This window comes from Scomber japonicus, chromosome 20 (assembly GCF_027409825.1).
Source record: "Scomber japonicus isolate fScoJap1 chromosome 20, fScoJap1.pri, whole genome shotgun sequence".
NCBI classification, from domain to species: Eukaryota; Metazoa; Chordata; class Actinopteri; order Scombriformes; family Scombridae; genus Scomber; species Scomber japonicus.
This window is the reverse complement of record NC_070597.1, coordinates 334513-358126: the sequence shown is the minus strand read 5'-3', so window position 1 is coordinate 358126 and position 23614 is coordinate 334513. Positions and strand designations below refer to the sequence as shown.

General features: G+C 45.1%; 1 protein-coding gene across 1 annotated transcript in view; it reads right to left on the bottom strand.

Moving 5' to 3' along the window:
- LOC128381790 (scavenger receptor cysteine-rich type 1 protein M130-like) overlaps positions 1 to 18760 on the bottom strand; it is a 222941-nt gene extending 204181 nt beyond the window's left edge. Inside the window, exon 1 of the mRNA XM_053341827.1 lies at positions 18667 to 18760. Coding sequence (XP_053197802.1) covers positions 18667 to 18709 — 43 coding nt within the window. The 5' untranslated portion in view covers positions 18710 to 18760. The remainder of the gene's footprint in view (positions 1 to 18666) is intronic.
- Positions 18761 to 23614: the final 4854 nt, after the last annotated feature.

The window sequence follows — 23614 nt, the reverse complement described above, 5'->3', positions numbered from 1 at the left end:
TCCCATCATACACAACCTGCTCCTCCCTTCATAACATAACCTGCTCCTCCCTTCATAACACAACCTGCTCCGCCAATCATACACAAACTGCTCCTCCCTTCATAACACAACCTGCTCCTCCCTTCATACACAACCTGCTCCTCCCTTCATACACAACCTGCTCCTCCCTTCACACAACAACCTTCTCCTCTCTTCATAACACAAACCTGCTCCTCCCTTCATAAACAACTTGCTCCTCCCTTCATAACACAACCTGCTCCTCCCTTCATACACAACCTGCTCCTCCCTTCATAACACAACCTTCTCCTCCCTTCATAAACAACCTGCTCCTCCCTTCATACACAACCTGCTCCTTCCTTCACACAACAACCTGCTCCTCCGTTCATGACACAACCTTGTCCTCTCTTCATAACAAAACCTGCTCCTTCCTTGATACACACCCTGCTCCTTCCTTCACACAACAACCTGCTCCTCCCTTCATGACACAACCTGCTCCTCCCTTCATAACACAACCTTTTCCTCCCTTCATAACACAACCTGCTCCTCCCTTCATACACAACCTGCTCCTCCATTCATAACACAACCTGCTCCTCCCTTCATAACACAACCTTTTGCTCCCTTCATACACACCCTGCTCCTCCCTTCATAACACAACCTGCTCCTCCATTCATAACACAACCTGCTCCTCCCTTCATAACACAACCTGCTCCTCCCTTCATACACAACCTGCTCCTCCCTTCACACAACAACCTGCTCCTCCCTTCATAACACAACCTTTTCCTCTTTTCATAACACAACCTGCTCCTCCCTTCATACACAACCTGCTCCTCCCTTCATAAAACACCCTGCTCCTCCCATCATACACAACCTGCTCCTCCCTTCATAACACAACCTGCTCCTCCCATCATACACAAACTGCTCCTCGCTTCATAACACAATCTGCTCCGCCTTTCATAACACAACCTGCTCCTCCCTTCATACAACAACCTGCCCCTCCCTTCATACACAAACTGCTCCTCGCTTCATAACACAATCTGCTCCTCCTTTCATAACACAACCTGCTCCTCCCTTCATACAACAACCTGCTCCTCCCTTCATACACAACCTCCTCCTCCCTTCACACAACAACCTGCTCCTCCCTTCATAACACAAACCTGATCCTCCCTTCATACACAACCTTCTCCTCCCTTCATACACAACCTGCTCCTCCCTTCATACACAACCTGCTCCTCCCTTCATACACAACCTGCTCCTTCCTTCACACAACAACCTGCTCCTCCCTTCATAACACAACCTGCTCCTCCCTTCATACACAACCTGCTCCTCCCTTCATAACACAACCTTTTCCTCCCTTCATAACACAACCTGCTCCTCCCTTCATAACATAACCTGCTCCTCCCCTCATACACAACCTGCTCCTCCCTTCATAACACAACCTTCTCCTCCCTTCATAAACAACCTGCTCCTCCCTTCGTAAAACAACCTGCTCCTCCTTTCATAACACAACCTGCTCCTCCCTTCATACACAACCTTCTCCTCCCTTCATACACAACCTGCTCCTCCCCTCATACACAACCTGCTCCTTCCTTCAAACAACAACCTGCTCCTCCCTTCATAACACAAACCTGATCCTCCCTTCATAAACAACCTGCTCCTCCCTTCATACACAACCTTCTCCTCCCTTCATACACAACCTGCTCCTCCCTTCATACACAACCTGCTCCTTCCTTCACACAACAACCTGCTCCTCCCTTCATAACATAACCTGCTCCTCCCCTCATACACAACCTGCTCCTCCCTTCATAACACAACCTTCTCCTCCCTTCATAAACAACCTGCTCCTCCCTTCGTAAAACAACCTGCTCCTCCCTTCATAACACAACCTGCTCCTCCCTTCATACACACCATGCTCCTTCCTTCATACACAACCTGCTATTCCCTTCATTCACAACCTGCTCCTCCCTTCATAACACAACCTTTTCCTCCCTTCATAACACAACCTGCTCCTCCCTTCATACACAACCTCGTCCTCCCTTCATAACACAACCTGCTCCTCCCTTCATAACACAACCTTTTCCACCATTCATACACACCCTGCTCCTCCCTTCATAAACAACCTGCTCCTCCCTTCATACACAACCTGCTCCTCCCTTCATAACACAACCTTTTCCTCCCTTCATAACAAAACCTGCTCCTCACTTCATAACACAACCTGCTCCTCCCTTCATAACACAACCTTCTCCTCTTTTCATAAACAACCTGCTCCTCCCCTCATACACAACCTGCTCCTCCCTTCATAACACAACCTGCTCCTCCCTTCATAACAAAACCTGCTTCTCCCTTCATGACAAAACCTGCTCCTTCCTTGATACACACCCTGCTCCTCCCTTCATAAAACAACCTGCTCCTCCCTTCGTAAAACAACCTGCTCCTCCCTTCATAACACAACCTGCTCCTCCCTTCATACACAACCTGCTCCTCCCTTCATACACAACCGGCCCCTCGCTTCAAAACACAATCTGCTCCTCCTTTCATAACACAACCTGCTCCTCCCTTCATACAACAACCTGCCCCTCACTTCATACACAAACTGCTCCTCCCTTCATAACACAACCTTTTCCTCCCTTCATCCAACACCCTGCTCCTCCCATCATACACAACCTGCTCCTCCCTTCATAACACAAACTGTTCCTCCCATCGTACATAACCTGCTCCTCCCTTCATACATAACCTGCTCCTCCCTTCATACACAACCTGCTCCTCCCTTCATACACAACCTGCTCCTCCTTTAATACACAACCTGCCCCTCCCTTCATACACAACCTGCCCCCTAATGTCATAACAACCTGCTCCTCCCTTCATAACACAACCTGCTCCTCCCTTCATACACAACCTGCTCCTCCCTTCATAACACAACCTGCTTCTCCCTTCATACACAACCTGCTCCTCCCTTCATAACACAACCTGCCCACTCCTGTCATAACACAACCTGCTCCTCCCTTCATACACAACCTGCTCCTCCCTTCATACATAACCTGCTCCTCCCTTCATAACACAACCTGCTCCTCCCTTCATACACAACCTGCTCCTCCCTTCATAACACAAACTGTTCCTCCCATCGTACATAACCTGCTCCTCCCTTCATACATAACCTGCTCCTCCCTTCATACACAACCTGCTCCTCCCTTCATACACAACCTGCTCCTCCTTTAATACACAACCTGCCCCTCCCTTCATACACAACCTGCCCCCTAATGTCATAACAACCTGCTCCTCCCTTCATAACACAACCTGCTCCTCCCTTCATACACAACCTGCTCCTCCCTTCATAACACAACCTGCTTCTCCCTTCATACACAACCTGCTCCTCCCTTCATAACACAACCTGCCCACTCCTGTCATAACACAACCTGCTCCTCCCTTCATACACAACCTGCTCCTCCCTTCATACATAACCTGCTCCTCCCTTCATAACACAACCTGCTCCTCCCTTCATACACAACCTGCTCCTCCCTTCATAACACAACCTTCTCCTCCCTTCATAAACAACCTGCTCCTCCCTTCATACACAACCTGCTCCTCCCTTCATAACACAACCTTTTCCTCTCTTCATAACAAAACCTGCTCCTCCCTTCATAACAAAACCTGCTCCTTCCTTGATACACACCCTGCTCCTCCCTTCATAAAACAACCTGCTCCTCCCTTCGTAAAACAACCTGCTCCTCCCTTCATAACACAACCTGCTCCTCCCTTCATAACAAAACCTTTTCCTCCCTTCATAACACAACCTGCTCCTCCCTTCATACACAACCTGCTCCTCCCTTCATAACACAACCTGCTCCTCCCTTCATACACAACCTGCTCCTCCCTTCATACACAACCTGCTCCTCCCTTCATACTCAACCTGCTCCTCCCTTCTCACAACAACCTGCTCCTCCCTTCATACAAAACCTGCTCCTCCCTTCATACACAACCTGCTCCTCCCTTCATAACACAATCTGCTCCTCCCTTCATACACAAACTGCTCCTCCCTTCATAACACAACATTTTCCTCCCTTCATACAACAACTTGCTTCTCCCTTCATAACGCAACCTGCTCCTCCCTTCATAACACAACCTGCTCTTCCATTGATACACAACCTGCTCCTCCCTTCATAACACAATCTGCTCCTCCTTTCATAACACAAACCTGCTCCTCCCTTCATAAACAACCTGCTCCTCCTTTCATAAAACACCCTGCTCCTCCCATCATACAAAACCTGCTCCTCCCTTCATAACACAACCTTTTCCTCCCTTCATAACACAACCTGCTCCTCACTTCATAACACAACCTGCTCCTCCCTTCATAACACAACCTTCTCCTCTCTTCATAAACAACCTGCTCCTCCCCTCATACACAACCTGCTCCTCCCTTCATAACACAACCTGCTCCTCCCTTCATAACAAAACCTGCTTCTCCCTTCATGACAAAACCTGCTCCTTCCTTGATACACACCCTGCTCCTCCCTTCATAAAACAACCTGCTCCTCCCTTCGTAAAACAACCTGCTCCTCCCTTCATAACACACCCTGCTCCTCCCTTCATACACAACCGGCCCCTCGCTTCATAACACAATCTGCTCCTCCTTTCATAACACAACCTGCTCCTCCCTTCATACAACAACCTGCCCCTCCCTTCATACACAAACTGCTCCTCCCTTCATAACACAACCTTTTCCTCCCTTCATACAACAACCTGCTCCTCCCTTCATACACAACTTGCTTCTCCCTTCATAACACACCCTGCTCCTCCCATCATACACAACCTGCTTCTCCCTTCATAACACACCCTGCTCCTCCCATCATACACAACCTGCTCCTCCCTTCATAACACAACCTGCTCCTCCCTTCATAACACACCCTGCTCCTCCCATCATACACAACCTGCTCCTCCCTTCATAACACAAACTGCTCCTCCCATCGTACATAACCTGCTCCTCCCTTCATACATAACCTGCTCCTCCCTTCATACACAACCTGCTCCTCCCTTAATACACAACCTGCCCCTCCCTTCATACACAACCTTCCCCCTACTGTCATAACAACCTGCTCCTCCCTTCATAACACAACCTGCTCCTCCCTTCATACACAACCTGCTTCTCCCTTCATACACAACCTGCTCCTCCCTTCATAACACAAACTGCTCCTCCCATCGTACATAACCTGCTCCTCCCTTCATACACAACCTGCTCCTCCCTTAATACACAACCTGCCCCTCCCTTCATACACAACCTGCTTCTCCCTTCATACACAACCTGCTCCTCCCTTCATAACACAACCTGCTCCTCCCTTCATACACAACCTGCTCCTCCCTTCATAACACAACCTGCTTCTCCCTTCATACACAACCTGCTCCTCCCTTCATAACACAATCTGCTCCTCCCTTCATACACAACCTGCTCCTCCCTTCATACACAACCTGCTCCTCCCTTCATAACACAACCTGCTCCTTCCATCATACACAACCTGCTCCTCCCTTCATACACAACCTGCTCCTTCCTTCATACACAACCTGCTCCTTCCTTCATACACAACCTGCTCCTCCCTTCATAACACAACCTGCTCCTCCCTTCATACACAATCTGCTCCTCCCTTCATACACAACTTGCTCCTCCCTTCATACACAACCTGCTCCTCCCATCATACACAACCTGCTCCTCCCTTCATAACACAACCTGCTCCTCCCATCGTACACAACGTGCTCCTCCCTTCATAACACAACCTGCTCCTCCCTTCATACCACAACCTGCTCCTCCCTTCATACCACAACCTGCTCCTCCCATCGTACACAACCTGCTCCTCCCTTCATACCACAACCTGCTCCTCCCTTCATAAAACAACCTGCTCCTCCCTTCATACACAACCTGCTCCTCCCTTCATAACACAACCTGCTCCTCCCTTCATACACAACCTGCTCCTCCCTTCATAACACAACCTGCTCCTCCCATCGTACACAACGTGCTCCTCCCATCGTACACAACCTGCTCCTCCCATCGTACACAACCTGCTCCTCCCTTCATACCACAACCTGCTCCTTCCTTCATAACACAACCTGCTCCTTCCTTCATAACACAACCTGCTCCTCCCTTCATAACACAACCTGCTCCTCCCTTCATAACACAACCTGCTCTTCCCATCGTACATAACCTGCTCCTTCCTTCATACACAACCTGCTCCTCCCTTCATAAGCTACTGAAGTAGGAGCATAAAAGCAGACAACCCAACTCTCCTGAATGTCCAGTGAGTCTCCCGCATATTGATATCGACTCCTTGACGCCGGCAAATGAGACACAATCTCCAGGAATCTGGAGCGAGCAAAGCAACAGTGCGTACTAGAAAGTGTGTGCTGCATCCTGCCGAGGTCGGCATGAAGCGCGAGTGCGCACGTATGCATGCGCACAAAAAACAATCATTTTCATCCTGGTTATAGTTAGTGAACTATCAGCTTCTACCTGCTTAGATCTCACAGTCAGCAGCACGAGAGGAGAGCAGCAGCTAGTAGCTACGTATGGAAGACTAATGATGGAAAACTGGTAACTAAAAACATAAACCATTATAATTATTTATCTTTTATTTATTGTTCCAACAGCTCAGGTCGACTAAACAACAGAAAATACCTATTTTTGTGTAGCATACATGTGTATGTTATTATGTTACAGCTATCAGACATTAACTATTAATTAATTTAGTTGTACCAACAACTGATAAAGAGAGAGAGCACATTCATACCCTGACTCAAGTCTTTATCTACAGAAAATAGTTCATGTTATTTGTATGATTTTAAAATGTCTTATTCAGGCACCATCTTGTGGTAGAATGTTTCTGTTTTCTACTGAATCTTTATTTTAGCAGGAAAACCTCATTAAGATTAAACTTGTCTTTTGCAGGAGTGTCCTGGCCAAGACAGGCAGCAACAGAAAGTTTCAGACAAACATAAAAACCAGTAATACAGACAGACCTCTGTAACATGAAGAATGACACTGTGGTGGACAGCAATGCATGATATCAGAAAATAAAGAAGATCAGAGCACCGTGGTAGCTGAATGGTTACAGCACCACATAACCACAACGTCCCTGATTCAACTCTGACTGGAGACCTTTGGTACATTTCATACCCCTCTCTCTCCCCCTTGTTTCCTGTCTACTTCTCCACCATCAGCTGTCAATTAAGGCAGAAATACCCCAAAACATATAAAAGAAGATGTAGAAGTTTAGAAGGAGGAGTCTCTCTGTTATTAGGTAGTTACGCCCCTCATAACTCTGTTCACAGTAGAATAATGGATGAAGCTACAGCTAATCTGAATTAGACTCCTCCTGTTTTCCTCTGTCAGATTATTGCTTTCAGCAGTAGCAGCTCATGCTATCAGACCTCAGCTCAGACTACAGAGAACTGTAATTATTAACACTGGTCTGAGGTAGGGATGCCCCCTGAAACCTGCTTCTGAACTGGAACCAGTATTAAACACTTAAAAACCTGAGGTATTTTTAAGCTCAGTTCTTTTATCAGTACTTGAAGAAAACAAGGAGTGAGATTATTGGATGGTAAAACCTAGTTTTGGGTTCTGCTTGTTTCCATGGAGATATTATTGAGTTCATATTGTGACACTGTTGTAAACATTGTTGTTGATGTCAGCAAACTCTGTATTTTTAACTCTAAAATATAAATACATTATAGTCCTGCTGTGGATTCATGACTTTCAATAATGATCATTTTGATAAAGTAATAATTTTACTATATTGATAAAGAGCTGATAAGAGTATTGATGAAGAACCAGATCAATAAGAGGTATTGATAAGAGTAGTAGTATTGATAAATCCTAATGAAACTGATCCCTAGTGTGAAGTCAGTACATCTGATCATGGTTCTGACACTGAGCTGACAGAGAGCAGCAAACTGCTCTGTTTACACCGTGTTCATACAAATGATTAAATACCATATACATACAGTATATTGTAACTGTAAACTGCTACTACTGCTGCTTTCTCTTGTAGTGTGAATATCCTTAAAGGTGCAGATTGTCTCAGTTTGAATCAATGAGCCTCCAGGAACAAGCTAACTTCTCTACCCTTTAGGATGCTGTCGTCCTGGATAAGTTTACAGTTCAGTCCAATGGAAACCACCAACTATCACTGTGACAGAGGACGGAAAATATTACTGTCAGAGATGATGTCACTGATGGACTTACCTGAACAGGTGAGCTGCACGATGGAGGAAGAGGAATCTGCTGATACACAGTCCTTCAGTGCAGATCCAGACTCAAGACGATCAGCTCTGATCTCCCATACAGGTCTACGTGAGTCTTCATTTCTGCTTCTTGTTGAAACAGCAGAGCCACAATCCAAATATCTACATATTACATCTGCTTCCTTCAGGGTCCAATCAGAGTCAATCACTGGTCTCCACTCTCCCTGTTTCAGCTCCAGTGTACCTGCACAGCGACTGGCTCCTCCCACCAACCTGACAGGCTCTGAACAGAAACAAGAGAGTCATCAGTAAAAGAATAAAGTGAGTTTCATTAGAACAGAAACAAGAGAGTCATCAGTAAAAGAATAAAGTGAGTTTCATTAGAACAGAAATGAAGACAAATCAAAGCTGCAGCTCCTCTTCTACCTGAGCAGGTGAGTCCAACAGCTTTACCAGGTGAGCAGGTTCTTCTAGTTGAGTCTGATCTTCTACAGTCCAGGAGAGCAGACTCATTGCCTCCACACTGGAACTCTTTGGTCCACATTGGAGCCTCCACTTCTCCATAGAGCGCCCCCTGGAGGACTGAAGGAGCCCCACAGTCAAGCTCCCTACAGACCACCTCTGCATCCTGCTGGTCAAAGTCAGCTTCACACACTGAGGACCACGACTGCTCAGACTTCACCTCCAGTCTGCCTGAACACAGACTAGTCCCATTCACCAGCCTGACAGAGTCTGGAGAGAGAGAGGACCATCATTAGTTTTGGGAATATTTAACTGCAACATTCATACCAATAAAGATTTTTCTGAATTTGAAAGTAACAACTGATAAAGAGAGAGAGCACATTCATACCCTGACTCAAGTCTTTATCTACAGAAAATAGTTCAATATATTTGTATGATTTTAAAATGTCTTATTCAGGCACCATCTTGTGGTAGAATGTTTCTGTTTTCTACTGAATCTTTATTTCAGCAGGAAAACCTCATTAAGATTAAACTTGTCTTTTGCAGGAGTGTCCTGGCCAAGACAGGCAGCAACAGAAAGTTTCAGACAAACAACATAAAAACCAGTAATACAGACAGACCTCTGTAACATGAAGAATGACGAGAAGCGTCTTGGTGCAGTTTCTACGATATTCCCAAAAGGAGGCCGTACTCAGAGCAGCCGTGAAGAAACGCAACATCCACCATAGTGGCTCCCAATTCTGGTTCTATCCTGACCTGTCTGTGGAGGTCCTGCGAAGGCGACGGGAGTTCGACACCGTGGGGAAAGCACTGGCTCGTCATAATAAGTACCGTGGATTTGCCTACCCAGCATGCCTCTGGTGTCTCCATGAAGGGCAGATCCACCTTTTTGACACCCCTGAGTTTGATGCTGCATTCCTGGATACTCTCTAATCTTACCGGTTATAATGGAGAAAGACAGACCTTATACACACTGAGCCCTTTTTTTTGTGACCACCACATGGACTTTTAATTGGATTTTAATTTTTCTTTATAACACAGATTGCATAAAAACTGATCATTTTGCACGTTACTCAGCTTGATATCACACTTTACTACAGTGCTTTTTCTTTACCATGATGCTCTCTTACGTACACAGCACCTGTATTTTTAATTTAGCTTTAATAGCTCATTTACCTTTATGTCAGCTTTGTGTGTGGTCTGTATTTAAGGTACATTTCACACAAATGTCGTGGTCCAAGCACAATTTGGAAACCCATCATGCCGGGGTGTCTCTTGTTGTGTTCATTATTCAGCCTGGAGTATGGACACTGTTTCGGGTGTCTTAGTTGTTACTGTGATCTAATTGCTAAATTAGGTTTTGGACAATGCTTAGAATACCCAGTGACTTCTTTTGGGATGTTTTTTTTCCTGTCATTTGGGGACAGGATAGGGGAGGGTACGGGCTGCTGTTCATATTTTTGTGTGTTATTTTCTTCTTTTGTTAAACAACTGGGGTCTAGGTTTACTATTTTATATAACTGCTTGCACTCTGATTAATTCTTCTCCACTTAGCACCTGTTATTCAATTATTGTCTGGCTTTGTGGCTCTCATGTCTGGTTCACTTAAAATCACCACTTGGAATGTCCAGGGATTGGGCCATGTAATTAAAAGGAAGAAGATTTTAACATATTTGATAAAACAAAAATCTGATATAGCATTACTTCAGGAAACTATGCTTTCTGAAACTTAAGAGGGACTGGGTAGGCAAAGTTTACTTCTCCCATTCGGAAGGGAGATTTATTCTGATTAAGGGTTCGATTCTTGAACAACATATAACTATTCTCAATTCTCAAAATCTATGCTCCAAACAGTGACTCACCTCAGTTTACGTCACGAATGATTCTGATGTTTAACCACTATTGCAATGGCTGGTGATTTTAATTGTATAATGAATGCTTCTCTGGATAAATCCTCCTCTGCAAACGTATCCAACCCGAGATCATCTGCTGTCCTTAAAAATGTATGCACAGATATCGGATTGATAGATATATGGCGACATTTAAATCCTAAAGTGAAGGACTACACATTTTATTCTCATCCTCACAATTCATACTCTAGACTGGATACATTTTTTTATCCCCAAAAACTTTTTACACTCTTTTACACTCTATCTAGACCTGCTGTATAGACCCTATTGTTCTATCAGACCACGGCCCTGTACATCTGTACATTAACCCAATATTTAACATTCCTAGGACTCCCACTTGGCTACTTTACATGGACACCTTATTTCCTATAGCTCTTATCAGAAGAAAGCCCTAGAGGAAAACAGGAAAAACCTTGAAAAAGAGGTGACTAAGTTGGAGCAAATACACAAACAATCACCCACACCAGAAAACTTAAAGGCACTAGTGGCTGCTAAGACTGAACTTAATATGGATCATACTCGTCATGTCCAGAAACTATTACTTTAAACTAAACAGAAATATTATGAATTTGGTAATAGTTCCAGCCGCCTGCTCGCCCACTCTTGTAAAATCAAGATATGGCACAGACAATGTACGCCGTGCTCTTAATGTTGTTCAATATCTTAACACAGTTCAGCCTAGGCTCTAACTTCATTAATATGATTAAAACCTTCTATTCCGACCCAATAGCCACAGTTAACACAAACGGCCTGATGTCTGATGGCTTCCCGGTGCTCAGGGGCTGCAGACAGGGGTGCCCCCTGTCACCTTTATTGTTCATACTATTCATTGAACCTCTGGCCGAGGTCATCAGAACTAACCCTGATATATCTGGAATTAGGGTAGGTGAAGAAAACCACGCCATTTCCTTATTCGCAGATAATGATCTTTTATATCTGAATAAACCAGAGAAATCAATTCCGGCAGTTTGGGGATCCATAGCTACATTCAGTGCCTTGCTGGGTTATAAGATTAAACTGGGGAAATCTGTCGCTTTTAGACGCCTTTATTCAACAGTAGACAGACAGGAAACATGGGAGAGAGAGGGGTGTGACATGCAACAAAGGACCTCCGCACCCAAATATTTAGGTATCTTTGTCACTACTGATTTAAATAATCTGTTTGAAAGTTATTACTCACCCCTAATTCAAAAGGTTAAGAATGATCTGACAAACAAACTTCTCTTCTTGGGAGAATCAACTCTATAAAAATTAATATTCTTCCTCGGTTGAACTATGTATTTCATAATCTTCCATGCTATTTGACCCCTGCATTTTTTAAGTCGCTGCACTCTCATATCTCTCGCTATGTTTGGAACAACAAACACCAAAGAGTTAAGTTCTCTACACTTACTAAGCCAAGGGATCTTCGAGGCTTGTCTTTGCCCAACATACAACTATATTACTGGTCAGCGCAACTTAAAACGATGTCGAATTGGTTTGTGAACAGGAACAATTCTTTATGGTTGGGTCTTGAATCTCTATCTTGCCATCCCAGAAGGCTTAACTCTCTTCCCTATATCACTAATATACTGTAGATCAGTTAAATCATCTCAAGAACAACACTATGGTTTATAACACACTACTGGTCTGGCGGGATGTGAAGAAATACCTAAACATTTCCCCTGCAATCTCTCTCTGGTCTCCTCTGACTCTGAATCCCGATCCCACAGATTAGAAGTATTGGATTGCTGGAGTGGTCATCTAGGGGCTTGTCAAACTTCACAGACCTGTTGGTCTCTGACTCTATTAAGTCATTTGAGCAAATTAGGGCTGATTTTAACATTCCCCGTACAGATTCCTATAAATATCTCCAAATTCGTCACTTTATAGGGTCTCTCTTAAGGACAGGTGGGATTCGCATGAGAGCTGGAAAACATTATAGTTTTGACCAAATCTCCCAAAGGACTGCTTTCCAAGATTTATGCTTCACTACTTTACTCTGATTCTTCAGGTTTTGACACTCTGAAGCTGATGTGGGAACGTGATTTGGAGGTGACGTTCAGTCCCAGTTCAGACTGGGACAAGATCTGTAGCGGGATTTTCCTTAAATGTACTTCAATCTCTATACATGAACAGAATGTTTCCTGTCACCTCCAATCTTTGTTATAAATGTAAAACACACAAAGGTACATTTATCCATTTGTTTTGGTCATGTGACCACGTCCAGACTTTCTAGAAGGGAGTTCACACTGTAATCCAGCAGGTCACTGGTAAACAGTTTTTGCTGTCTCCTTCTTTCTGTCTTTTAAACCAAACCCCAGAAAATGTTTTGGATACGGACACCAAACCTCTATTAGTGATTCTTTTATTTCTGGCTAAAAAATGTAGCTTGCTGCGGTGGTTGGTTCCTCGGGTCCCTACAGTCTATCTCTAAAATATAAATACATTATAGTCCTGTTATGGATTCATGACTTTCATGCATTATAATTTTTAGATTGTAATAATTTAATAATAATGAAAAAGAGCTGATAAGAGTATTGATGAAGAACCAGATCAATAAGAGGAATTGATAAGAGTAGTAGTATTGATGAAATCCTAATGAAACTGATCCCTAGTGTGAAGTCAGTACATCTGATCATGGTTCTGACACTGAGCTGACAGAGAGCAGCAAACTGCTCTGTTTACACTGTGTTCATACAAATGATTAAATACCATATACATACAGTATATTGTAACTGTAAACTGCTACTACTGCTGCTTTCTCTTGTAGTGTGAATATCCTTAAAGGTGCAGATTGTCTCAGTTTGAATCAATGAGCCTCCAGGAACAAGCTAACTTCTCTACCCTTTAGGATGCTGTCGTCCTGGATAAGTTTACAGTTCAGTCCAATGGAAACCACCAACTATCACTGTGACAGAGGAAGGAAAATATTACTGTCAGAGATGATGTCACTGATGGACTTACCTGAGCAGGTGAGCTCCACGATGGACGAAGAGGAATCTGATGATACACAGTCCCTCAGTGCAGATCCAGGATGAAGACAGTCAGATCTAATCCACCATACAGATCTACGCGAGTCTTCATTTCTGCTTCTTGTTGAAACAGCAGAGCCACAGTCCAAATATCTACATATTATAGCTGCTTTCTTCAGGGTCCAATCATAATGCTCTACTGGTCTCCACTCTCCATGTTTCAGCTCGAGTCTGCCTGAACACAGACTAGTCCCATTCACCAGCCTGACAGAGTCTGGAGAGAGAGAGGACCATCATTAGTTTTGGGAATATTTAACTGCAACTTGATTTTCTGGAGTACATTATAATTTCTTAGGTCTTTGCAGAGTTTTTACTGACTCCTGTTGAGTCTGTCTTGCCTCTAGCTCTGGCCTGTTGGTTGTTGTTAGTTTTTAGCAGACCAGTGGACATAAAGGCCTGGATGAGCTGCAACTTCCTGCTACTAAACTCTGACAAAACTGAAGTTATTGTGCTTATAGACACATGATCTAATGATATAACTACTCTGGATGGCATTACTCTGCCTCCAGCACCACTGTAAGGAACACCTAGCTGTTATATTTGATCAGGATTTGTCCTTTACCTCTCATATAAAACACATTTTGCCTTTTTTCATCTACGTAATATTAAAATCAGACACATCCTGTCTCGCTGAAAAACTAGTCCATGCATTTTGTTACTACTAGCTAAGCTAGCCTGGTACTTTGATAGCCTCGTCACCAGATCCAGGTCCATTCCTCAACTGGCCCAGATGGTTACTGCTGATGATCCTTCTGGTGTTAAATCTGCACTCAGAGTCCCTGAATGTCTGATTAATGAACTCCTACAAAGGCAGGCAGTGTGCCTGTTCCACAATGGTACAATAAGTAGAGTTCATGTCCAGTACTTCCTGTAAACAATCCCATAATAATAATAATAATAATAACAATAATAATAATAATAATAACAATAATAATAATAATAATAATAATTACATTTTATAGATACTATAGAAACAGAAATTAGCCGTGTGCAGCAGACAGTGATGACATAAAACTGTGATGACTGTACCAAATCTGGATTTTCACATTCCAATGCTAACATTAGCATATTCTATGAGTTGTTAGTTTTGAGGGTATTTGGTGATAAACCCAAATAGACTGAGTGTCCACCACTGATGGAGGTGTGAGTAATGTCCTCCAGCTCCTCCTGGAGGATCAGAGGTGTTCCCAGACCACATGAGATACAGTCTCTGTTTTTACCTGGTTGGTGATCATCTTCAGCCTGGAGTCCTGGAGAGAAAATCACACAATTAATATTTATATTGGTGCAGAGCTGTGAACTGAACAAACACTGTGAGGCTTTCCAGCAGCTCAGAGCTCATCTCAGTGAAAACATTATTATTATTGAACTCACTCAGGAGTCATTTGACCAGTTTACCACTGACCTGCAAACTGGACCTCAATATGACTTTTACATCAATATAACATGAAAGCAGAAACGTGTTTTTGTAGATATTTCCTCACATTCCTGCAGATGTGTGAATGTAGACCACAGTATGAGGCATAATCCTCAAATTTAAAAAAACCCAAACGTCTCTCTTTGTCTGATCAGTCTGAGACTTTAAAACCTTTTTTCTCGACCTCACTGCTTCTACTTTCTGCTTCTAATTTGAAGATCATCAGATGAGATGAACACATGAACACGAGCTCAACTCTTCATACAGAGTTAAAGGAAACTTCATTAAAACCTTTGTGTGTGTGTGTGAGTGAGTGAGTGAGTGAGTGAGTGAGTGAGAGAGTGAGTGAGAGAGAGAGAGAGTATACTTGTCTTCATCCCTTTTGGGGAACCTCAGGTCTCCATCATGTAAATCATGACATCATCACAGTATCTGACAGCTGACAGGTGAAAACCTTGTTTATAAATATCATATTAAAACACTCAACCCTTACCCTTCTTTTCACTCAGAAGAATGTTTGTGTCAAAGTATTAAATTAAGGGACTTGATCTCTAAAGTCTCAAAATGTCATTCAGTGTAACTGTCCCGAGTGTTTTTAAAATGTATAAAATCATCCTAATATATAAATTAACACCCATGGCATGATTATGTAAGTGTTTGCAACCCTATGTAGAATAATGGGCAACTTATTTTATGTGTAAAATATTTAAAAACATGAATAACTTCTGTCCCGAAATGTGTGCGTCATCAATGTCATTCAGTGTAACAATGGGTAAAAAGCCAATTTAAAGCATACCACATGATGCTGATCATGTGACAGTGTGTGACATCATGAAAAGGACCCTTAGAGGACCCTCTGTCCATGTGGTCAGGTGACTACAACCCTCTGTAATATTTGATAATTTCAGTTTTTCACCCTCTTGTAACCCATGGTCCAAAAATGTCCTTCAGTGCGACTCAGAAAACAAACTTTAAATATTATGATTTTTTAAGAAGCTAAATTAAATATGATAATTAATGATAATGTCTATAGGTGAAGGTCATAACTTTATATAGGTAGCAAAGGAACTGCCTGATAAATGTGTTTATATATGAGATCCGTCCTTCAGTGTAACGTTTATGTCATTCAGTACAACAAATTCTCCATTGTTAAACATGTAGCACTTTCCTGACTTGAACAGCTTAACTCTTGCCTTGGTAACATCCATACACTCCTGATCATACAGGTCACATGTGAAAGCCTCCACTGCCTTGCAGAACTCTGGGGATGGAGAGAAACCTGTTGCTAGTTCTCTAAACAGGGTGATGTATTGTCTCTGGTAAATGAGCTTTTTATAAGCTTTGGTTTTCCCCACCCCATGTATAGCACTCACAGTGTCACATCCAGAGAATGCATGCAGACCCACAAAGGCATCACATTTGTCTTCCACCCAGGGCAGAAGGGGAGCGGCCAGGTTCCTGAAGTTTGAGGTTCACAGGTAACTTATTTAAAAGGACAATTAATGAACGCACACACATAATAGGCCCACCGCCTATGAGCTGCACAGCAACAGCAACACCATCAGCAGGTGATCCATGACCAGGCAGACTGTCTGTCTCTGTGTCTGTCTGACGGACTCCATCGCTCTCCTCTGATCATCACATGATCTGTTTCCTCTTTTATCTCATCATCCAGGAAATTAACTGATGAGCTGCTTCTCAGAACTGAAGCCACGAACCACAGGCGAGCAAGATTTTAACACAATAAGAAGTTTGACAGAGTAACAGGAAGCAGCTCAAACACGTATACTGTCACACCTTTCAGTCTTGTACGTGACAGTAAACATGTTGCTCCAGCTGATCATCTCCTTCCTGAAGAAGGACAGCACCTGCTCCTGCATCACTCGCATGGACAGAAAGTTTAAACATCCAATCAGACTCTGGTGCAGCAAGTATGAGACCATCAGTCAGCAAAGCCTTCACACAGAAGTTCCTACAAAAACTTCTATAGTATCCTGTAATCCCAAAAAAACAGCGCAGCTCACACTGATAAACTGGAGCAGGGAACGACACAATAGATTCAATCTTGGAGTGCACCGGCCTGACTTGCCCCCGGCCAACAACCTTGCCTATATAGGCCACCGTAGCCTGCGCAAAATACACTTGGTAAGGTTGAGTGTGAGATTGGCATCACTCAGTGTGTACAGAGGTGGACAGAGTACACAACTTCACTACTTGAGTAAAAGTACAGATACTCATTGTCAAATATTACTCCAATACAAGTAAAAGTAGCTTAGTCAAAATATTACTGAAGTAAAAGTATTTAAAAATATCTCAGGAAATACAGGAAAGTAGCTTTACTGTCTTTATACACTGATGTGATTCTGCTAGACATGTTTATAACTCAAAAATAAACACATAAAGTCAAGAAGCCTCAGAACACAGTTACATTTCAACACACCTAACCCCCAACCATGACCCCCCCCCCCCCCACCCTAACCCCTACCTCGGACTCTAACCCCCAACCATGACCCCCCCCCCCCCACCCTAACCCCTACCTCGGACTCTTTGATATGAATTGTATAAAAAACATGAACAGAAAGTCAACTTAATCATTCTGCACTGCAACAGTTACCATATGTTTAAACCGTTTAAAAATGGCAACTATGATACTGAAGCACATACGATTATGTTTAAAATGTTCATCTGCAATTTAACAAACATTAAGCTAGCTAACGTTAGTAGCTAACATTAAGCTAGCTAACGTTAGTAGCTACTTTACCACGACATACTTTTTCAGGTTGGAAGACGAGTTTTTGTAGGCCGTGATATAATTAGTTTGAGGTAAACTCAACAAACATTTAAACTGAAACGAATCCGTTTTTGTGACAAAAATCTCAAACATGGGTTTGAGATAAGGCCACGGGTGCTCGGTGGGAGTTTTTCCAGTTTCTTCCTCCATTTCTTCGTATGGCATGACGTAGTACAGGTACGGCAATACGACAAAGACAAACCATACGCAAATCAGCAGAAACAGTTTATTTATCAGCTGAGCTCAAAAGTAACGAGAGCATCAGTAGAAATGTAGTGGAGTAAAAAGTACAATATTTGTCCTTCAAATGTAGTGAAAGTAAAAGTATCCCCCAAAAATAATACTCAAGTAAATTTACTTCGTTACTGTCCACCACTGAGTGTGTACCAGATGCTGAAATGTAGCAGGAGTGTTACACACGCCGAATGGCATCACCGTATATTACAAAAAAGCGCCAGGGGTCACGAAAGCAGAAATGTCTTTTGCCCGCGGAGTCAGTGACAGCTGCCAACAACCTTTGAGCGATAGGTGAGAGTCAGTTAACCCGACCACAACCTCGTGCTGAGACTGAGTCAAATGCGGAAAACTCTTACCAAGTTGAGACAAGAGTTTTTTGAACCTCCGCAGACAACTGGAGGTTATATTGAGTTACAGCAGAAAAATATTACCAGAATAACACGTTATGGTCGAGTATATGTGACAAAGTCAATGCTGTTAGTAAAAACAAAAATATTAACACGTGGGAAAAAACAATGAAAATTTCCTTCAGTCAACTTTTGACTTAAATTCAGTATTTTTACAAAGAGGTTTTGAGTCTTTCACACATCCATCATTAAAGCAGAGTCCTACCTGAGCTGCACAGCAACAGCAACACCATCAGCAGGTGATCCATGACCAGGTAGACCGTCTGTCTCTGTGTCTGTCTGACGGACTCGATAGCTCTCCTCTGATGATAACATGATCTGTTTCCTCTTTTATTTCAGCCAGACAATGAACTGATGAGCTGCTTCTCAGAACTGAAACCACTAACCACAGGCGAGCAAGATTTTACCACAATAAGAAGTTTGACAGACTAACAGGAAGCAGCTCAACACGTATAAAGGGAGAGAAAAAAAAGGTGTTCACACCTTTCAGTCCTGTACGTGACAGCAAACATGTTGCCATGGTAACAGATGTGTCCTCTGTAATCTGAACATCAGTTTGTCCTCATAATGACATTTACTTCACTTTAGAACAGTTTCTAGTTGTTCAAAGTTTTTATTATTAAAAGTATAAAATGCAGGGGGCATCAGAGTGTCAGAGTGAGCAGCAGGGGGCAGCAGAATGTCAGTGTGACCAGCAAGGGGCAGCAGAGTGTCAGTGTGACCAGTAGGGGGCAGCAGAGTGTCAGTGTAACTAGCAGGGGGCAGCAGAGTGTCAGTGTATCCAGCAGGGGGCAGCAGAGTGTCAGTGTAACTAGCAGGGGGCAGCAGAGTGTGAGTGTATCCAGCAGGGGGCAGCAGAGTGTCAGTGTGAGCAGCAGGGGGCAGCAGAGTGTCAGTGTGAGCAGCAGGGGGCAGCAGAGTGTCAGTGTCAGCAGCAGGGGGCAGCAGAGTGTGAGTGTGAGCAGCAGGGGGCAGCAGAGTGTCAGTGTCAGCAGCAGGGGGCAGCAGAGTGTGAGTGTGAGCAGCAGGGGGCAGCAGAGTGTCAGTGAGACCAGCAGGGGGCAGCAGAGTGTGAGTGTGAGGAGCAGGGGGCAGCATAGTGTCAGTGTAACCAGCAGGGGGCAGCAGAGTGTCAGTGTAACTAGCAGGGGGCAGCAGAGTGTCAGTGTATCCAGCAGGGGGCAGCATAGTGTCAGTGTAACTAGCAGGGGGCAGCAGAGTGTCAGTGTAACCAGCAGGGGGCAGCAGAGTGTCAGTGTGAGCAGCAGGGGGCAGCAGAGTGTCAGTGTGAGCAGCAGGGGGCATCAGAGTGTCAGAGTGAGCAGCAGGGGGCAGCAGAGTGTCAGTGTGAGCAGCAGGGGGCAGCAGAGTGTCAGTGTGAGCAGCAGGGGGTAGCAGAGTGTCAGTGTGAGCAGCAGGGGGCAGCAGAGTGTCAGTGTGAGCAGCAGGGGGCAGCAGAGTGTCAGTGTGAGCAGCAGGGGGCAGCAGAGTGTCAGTGTATCCAGCAGGGGGCAGCAGACTGTCAGTGTGAGCAGCAGGGGGCAGTAGAGTGTCAGGGTATCCAGCAGGGGGCAGCAGAGTGTCAGTTTGAACAGCAGGGGGCAGCAGACTGTCAGTGTGAGCAACAGGGGGCAGCAGAGTGTCAGTGAGACCAGCAGAGGGCAGCAGAGTGTCAGTGTGAGCAGCAGAGTGTCAGTGCGAGCAGCAGGGGACAGCAGAGTGTCAGTGAGAGCAGCAGGGGGCAGTAGAGTGTCAGTGTGAGCAGCAGGGGGCAGCAGAGTGTCAGTGTGAGCAGCAGGGGGCAGCAGAGTGTCAGTGTGACCAGCAGGGGGCAGCAGAGTGTCAGTGTATTCAGCAGGGGGCAGCAGAGTGTCAGTGTGAGCAGCAGGGGGCAGCAGAGTGTCAGTGTATCCAGCAGGGGGCAGCAGAGTGTCAGTGTGAGCAGCAGGGGGCAGCAGAGTGTCAGTGTGAGCAACAGGGGGCAGCAGAGTGTCAGTGAGACCAGCAGGGAGCAGCAGAGTGTGAGTGTGACAGCAGGGGGCAGCAGAGTGTCAGTGAGACCAGCAGGGGGCAGCAGAGTGTGAGTGTGAGGAGCAGGGGGCAGCATAGTGTCAGTGTAACCAGCAGGGGGCAGCAGAGTGTCAGTGTAACTAGCAGGGGGCAGCAGAGTGTCAGTGTATCCAGCAGGGGGCAGCATAGTGTCAGTGTAACTAGCAGGGGGCAGCAGAGTGTCAGTGTAACCAGCAGGGGGCAGCAGAGTGTCAGTGTGAGCAGCAGGGGGCAGCAGAGTGTCAGTGTGAGCAGCAGGGGGCATCAGAGTGTCAGAGTGAGCAGCAGGGGGCAGCAGAGTGTCAGTGTGAGCAGCAGGGGGCAGCAGAGTGTCAGTGTGAGCAGCAGGGGGTAGCAGAGTGTCAGTGTGAGCAGCAGGGGGCAGCAGAGTGTCAGTGTGAGCAGCAGGGGGCAGCAGAGTGTCAGTGTATCCAGCAGGGGGCAGCAGACTGTCAGTGTGAGCAGCAGGGGGCAGTAGAGTGTCAGGGTATCCAGCAGGGGGCAGCAGAGTGTCAGTGAGACCAGCAGGGGGCAGCAGAGTGTCAGTGTGAGCAGCAGAGTGTCAGTGCGAGCAGCAGAGGGCAGTAGAGTGTCAGTGTGAGCAGCAGAGTGTCAGTGCGAGCAGCAGGGGACAGCAGAGTGTCAGTGAGAGCAGCAGGGGGCAGTAGAGTGTCAGTGTGAGCAGCAGGGGGCAGCAGAGTGTCAGTGTGAGCAGCAGGGGGCAGCAGAGTGTCAGTGTGACCAGCAGGGGGCAGCAGAGTGTCAGTGTATTCAGCAGGGGGCAGCAGAGTGTCAGTGTGAGCAGCAGGGGGCAGCAGAGTGTCAGTGTATCCAGCAGGGGGCAGCAGAGTGTCAGTGTGAGCAGCAGGGGGCAGCAGAGTGTCAGTGTGAGCAACAGGGGGCAGCAGAGTGTGAGTGTGACAGCAGGGGGCAGCAGAGTGTGAGTGTGACAGCAGGGGGCAGCAGAGTGTCAGTTTGACCAGCAGGGGGCAGCAGAGTGTCAGTGACCAGCAGGGGGCAGCAGAGTGTCAGTGTGAGCAGCAGGGGGCAGCAGAGTGTCAGTGTGCAGCAGGGGGCAGCAGAGTGTCAGGGTATCCAGCAGGGGGCAGCAGAGTGTCAGTGTGAGCAGCAGGGGGCAGCAGAGTGTCAGTGTGAGCAGCAGGGGGCAGCAGAGTGTCAGTGTGAGCAACAGGGGGCAGCAGAGTGTCAGTGTGAGCAGCAGGGGGCAGCAGAGTGTCAGTGTGAGCAGCAGGGGCAATCTTCAATAATATGGTCTATTGCATTGCAGCCTGTTTCGTGGTTGCTGGCTGAAGTGATTTTGGTTTTAGTCACGTAGACTGAATAAATAAGGAAAGTATTATCCAGGTTGAAATGTCATTTAATTCTCAGCTTCAACTAATTTGATTTTTGATGACAGTCTGAGGATTAATTTGTACGTCCTGGTTGAACTATTCAAAATAACAAAGGCAGAATGAGTAAAGAGTAGTGTGTGTGTGTGTGTGTGTGTGTGTGTGTTTGTGTGTGTGTGTGTGTATTGTGTTTCAGGAGGGAGGACACTCCGCTTCACGACGCTGTTCGACTCAACAGATTCAAAATAATCCAACTGTTGTTACTGCACGGAGCCAACACACACATCACCAACCAGGTAACACACACACACACACACACACACACACACACACATCACCAACCAGGTAACACACACACACACACACACACACACACACACACACATCACCAACCAGGTAACACACACACACACACACACACACACACATCACCAACCAGGTAACACACACACACCACCAACCAGGTAACACACACACACACACACACACATCACCAACCAGGTAACACACTCACACACACACACACACACACACACACACACACACACACACATCACCAACCAGGTAACACACACACACACATCACCAACCAGGTAACACACACACACACACACACACACACACACATCACCAACCAGGTAACACACACACACACATCACCAACCAGGTAACACACACACACACACACACACACACACACACACACACACACACACACACACACACACACACACCACCAACCAGGTAACACACACACACACACACACACACACACATCACCAACCAGGTAACACACTCACACACACACACACATCACCAACCAGGTAACACACACACACACACACACACACACACACACACACACACACACACACACACACACACACACACACACTGTTCCGTGTTCTCCCCACGGAAAGGGCAACCCAGTGTACAAAACGGATATTACTCGGTATTCCACATTTGTTTTTGTTTATTTTTTCCACAAAAGGGAGTCAGTCAGTCAGGTAATAAACCTGAAAAGAATGAAGAATGCAGCGTTTCAAATTTCATGTGCATACTACAAACACAGCCCATCAATCTTTTACATCAATAGCCCAATAAACAACAATAAGTAACATTAAATAACATTAACCCATATCCCATTATAAATATCAACATATTTATCAAATCATACATTCATCAAAATACAAATATATAAATCATTTCATTTCGAAATACTAACTTCATAATTTGAATGTGTGCTTCACAAGTCAAATATTAAGCACCATATTAAATTCAATCAAAAAGCCAAAAGTGCATTCGTTTTGTATAAGCAGGAAACTACAGCTCCCAGAATGCCCCGCGGCAAACCAGGAAATATACCGGCCCGCGATTCATTCAAACATTTATAAAGCTAAGGAGAATAGATACAAACGGACCCGGAAGGTACAATGCAATATTAGAAGTGTAAATGTCAGCTTTACATCCCACAGCTTGCCACCGCATCAGCTTTTAACTTTGGAGAATAGCGTTGTCTTTATCACTTCCGTCTACCAGACGACATGAAGCGTACAACATAAAAACAGACAGGAAAGCATTTGAACTTAAGAGAGAACTTACCAAGTGGCTGCACACCGGGTTGAAAGTTACTACAAACGAAATGAATCTCGCGTAGTAGTTTAACGTAGTAAACACCGGTCAGCTGTTCTCACAGCACACCTCTCTCTTAAAGAGACACTACACTATTAAACACCGGTCAGCTGTTCACACACA